General features: G+C 41.8%; 1 protein-coding gene across 1 annotated transcript in view; it reads right to left on the reverse strand.

Annotated features, from left to right (window-relative positions):
- srcin1a (SRC kinase signaling inhibitor 1a) overlaps window positions 1-1,647 on the reverse strand; it is a gene marked incomplete at both ends in the record, with an annotated part of 31,572 nt that extends 29,925 nt beyond the window's left edge. The window contains one exon of the mRNA XM_084328346.1: window positions 1,633-1,647. Within this exon, the coding sequence (XP_084184472.1) occupies window positions 1,633-1,647 (15 nt within the window). The remainder of the gene's footprint in view (window positions 1-1,632) is intronic.
- Between the last annotated feature and the right edge of the window lie 319 nt (window positions 1,648-1,966).

The following is a 1,966-nucleotide window of genomic DNA, read 5'->3' on the forward strand; positions in this document are numbered from 1 at the left end:
ACAGATTGTGCTCTCACAGAGGAGAGGTGGGGGCTGGGTTAATTTTTGCATCTGAATAGAGCTGCGTGTTGGGATTCAGATTAACTGAGCCAGGTAAAGGCGTTCACACAGAGAGAGTCATTAACGTTAACGATGGACGCATTCAGGTGAGGGTAGTTGTCCACGCCCCCCCCCCCCCCCCCCAAACTAGCTGAAGTGTGAACATCTTTGAGAGGCGTTTTCTCCCCTTGAGTGTTTTAGACAACAGGACTGAGTTACAAGATTTAAATGAATATATGACTATTCAAAACATTCTCATATTTCAAAGTATGACACATCATTTGAAAGCTTACATTCTGTACTTTTACAATCTGGAAAAATCTGGAAAATGAAAATGGAGACATGTAGTCACAAACCCTGGACTCGGTCACCTATTACTAGGGATGTCCGATATTATCGGCCGATATTGGCATTCAAATGTAATATCGGAAATGATCGGTTTTCAAATTTTTTCATTTTGATTTATTTAACCTTTATTTACCCAGGCAAGCAAGTAAGAACAAATTCCTATTTTATTTATTGTCAAAAGTATATGCATAATGTTGTGTTAATTCCACGACAAGAAGATATGTAATGTTAATTATAATTACCTTACCATCACCCTGCCCACACCTGTACTACTATTGCCCTCCCCTCCCCCATGCTACTATGACGCCACATGCTGTATTTCCCCAAGGGGATCAATAAAGGAATATCTTATCTTAGCATGGTAAATGGGTGACGCATCCCCTTTTTTTTTCTTTTTTTTTTTAAAGCTGCAGACTTATTACAAAGCATAAATAAGGGCAACCATTCCCAGTCAATCTTCAAACTCTATGCAAATCTATCCCAATTAATACGGAACCCTTTGCCGACCATCCCAGTGTACAAACCGGCTCGACTTCAATAGTTCCAACAGAGCGGTGAAGCACAGTCACACTTCCACATCCGACGGTGACTTCCAATTTAAAAAGAAAAAAGGGGGGGGTTGAATTAAAACTAAAATCTAAATTGACACACGAGGTCAAACTGACGAATACAGATTTTGTAGGGAAAACAAACAACCACACACGGGTATTTTCCTTTAAAAACATTGGTTCAAATTCTTTATTGCCTATATTTATCAGAATGTATAATATGACCAATAGGGGGCGTACAGTCCTTCATCTGCACTTTTGTTTACACGGTTTCTTTTTTCTAGTGCCTATATTTATGTGTTTCTGCTATTATAATATTACCCTGCTGCCCATACCTGTACCGTGCCGTCAGGTCTCCAGCTACCGGCGGCAGTCCGTGCCCACAGTCGCGGAGCCTGATGACCGCTGGCAGGAAGGACTGCCGTCGAGGAACGCTTCACTGACCACACAAGGCTGACCTTTAGGAAGTAACAGATTATTTATAGCCACTGAAAAATAGACATTAATATGAATCCCTGAGAAAGTACAGAACAATCAACTTTATGAAATGTGAAGAGATACAACCCCCCCCCCCCCCCCCAGACCCTCGTCTGCACCTTTGTTTACACTGATTATTTGTTCTCATATTTTTATATTCAGATCTAATTGTATTGCCTATATTTATGTCTTTTAGTGTCTACCATTACTCTGCCCATACCTGTACCTCCCCCATACTGCCATGACTGTGAGGTTTCTGTCCTTGCCTTCTCACTCGTTCTGTTCCTTTAACCACCCTCGCTTTGTTTTCATTCATTTTTTCTGTCAAGTATTTCAATTCCCTCGTTCACACGTTTCTCCCCGCTGACGTCATCTGAGACGTCGCTGATTGGTTCCCTCACTTCCCCATGCTTTTCAATCACTTTCCCCAGCTGTCACTGCCTTTCAATCAATCGATCCCTCATTATTTATACCCCGTTTTCCCCACCCTAAGTTGTTGGTTCGTCTTGATTTGTCGCTGGATGTTTTTCCCCGTTGCTGCTGTTTCACTGTGC

Source organism: Notolepis coatsorum, assembly GCF_963971535.1.
Source record: "Notolepis coatsorum genome assembly, chromosome: 14".
Lineage (NCBI taxonomy): Eukaryota > Metazoa > Chordata > Actinopteri > Aulopiformes > Paralepididae > Notolepis > Notolepis coatsorum.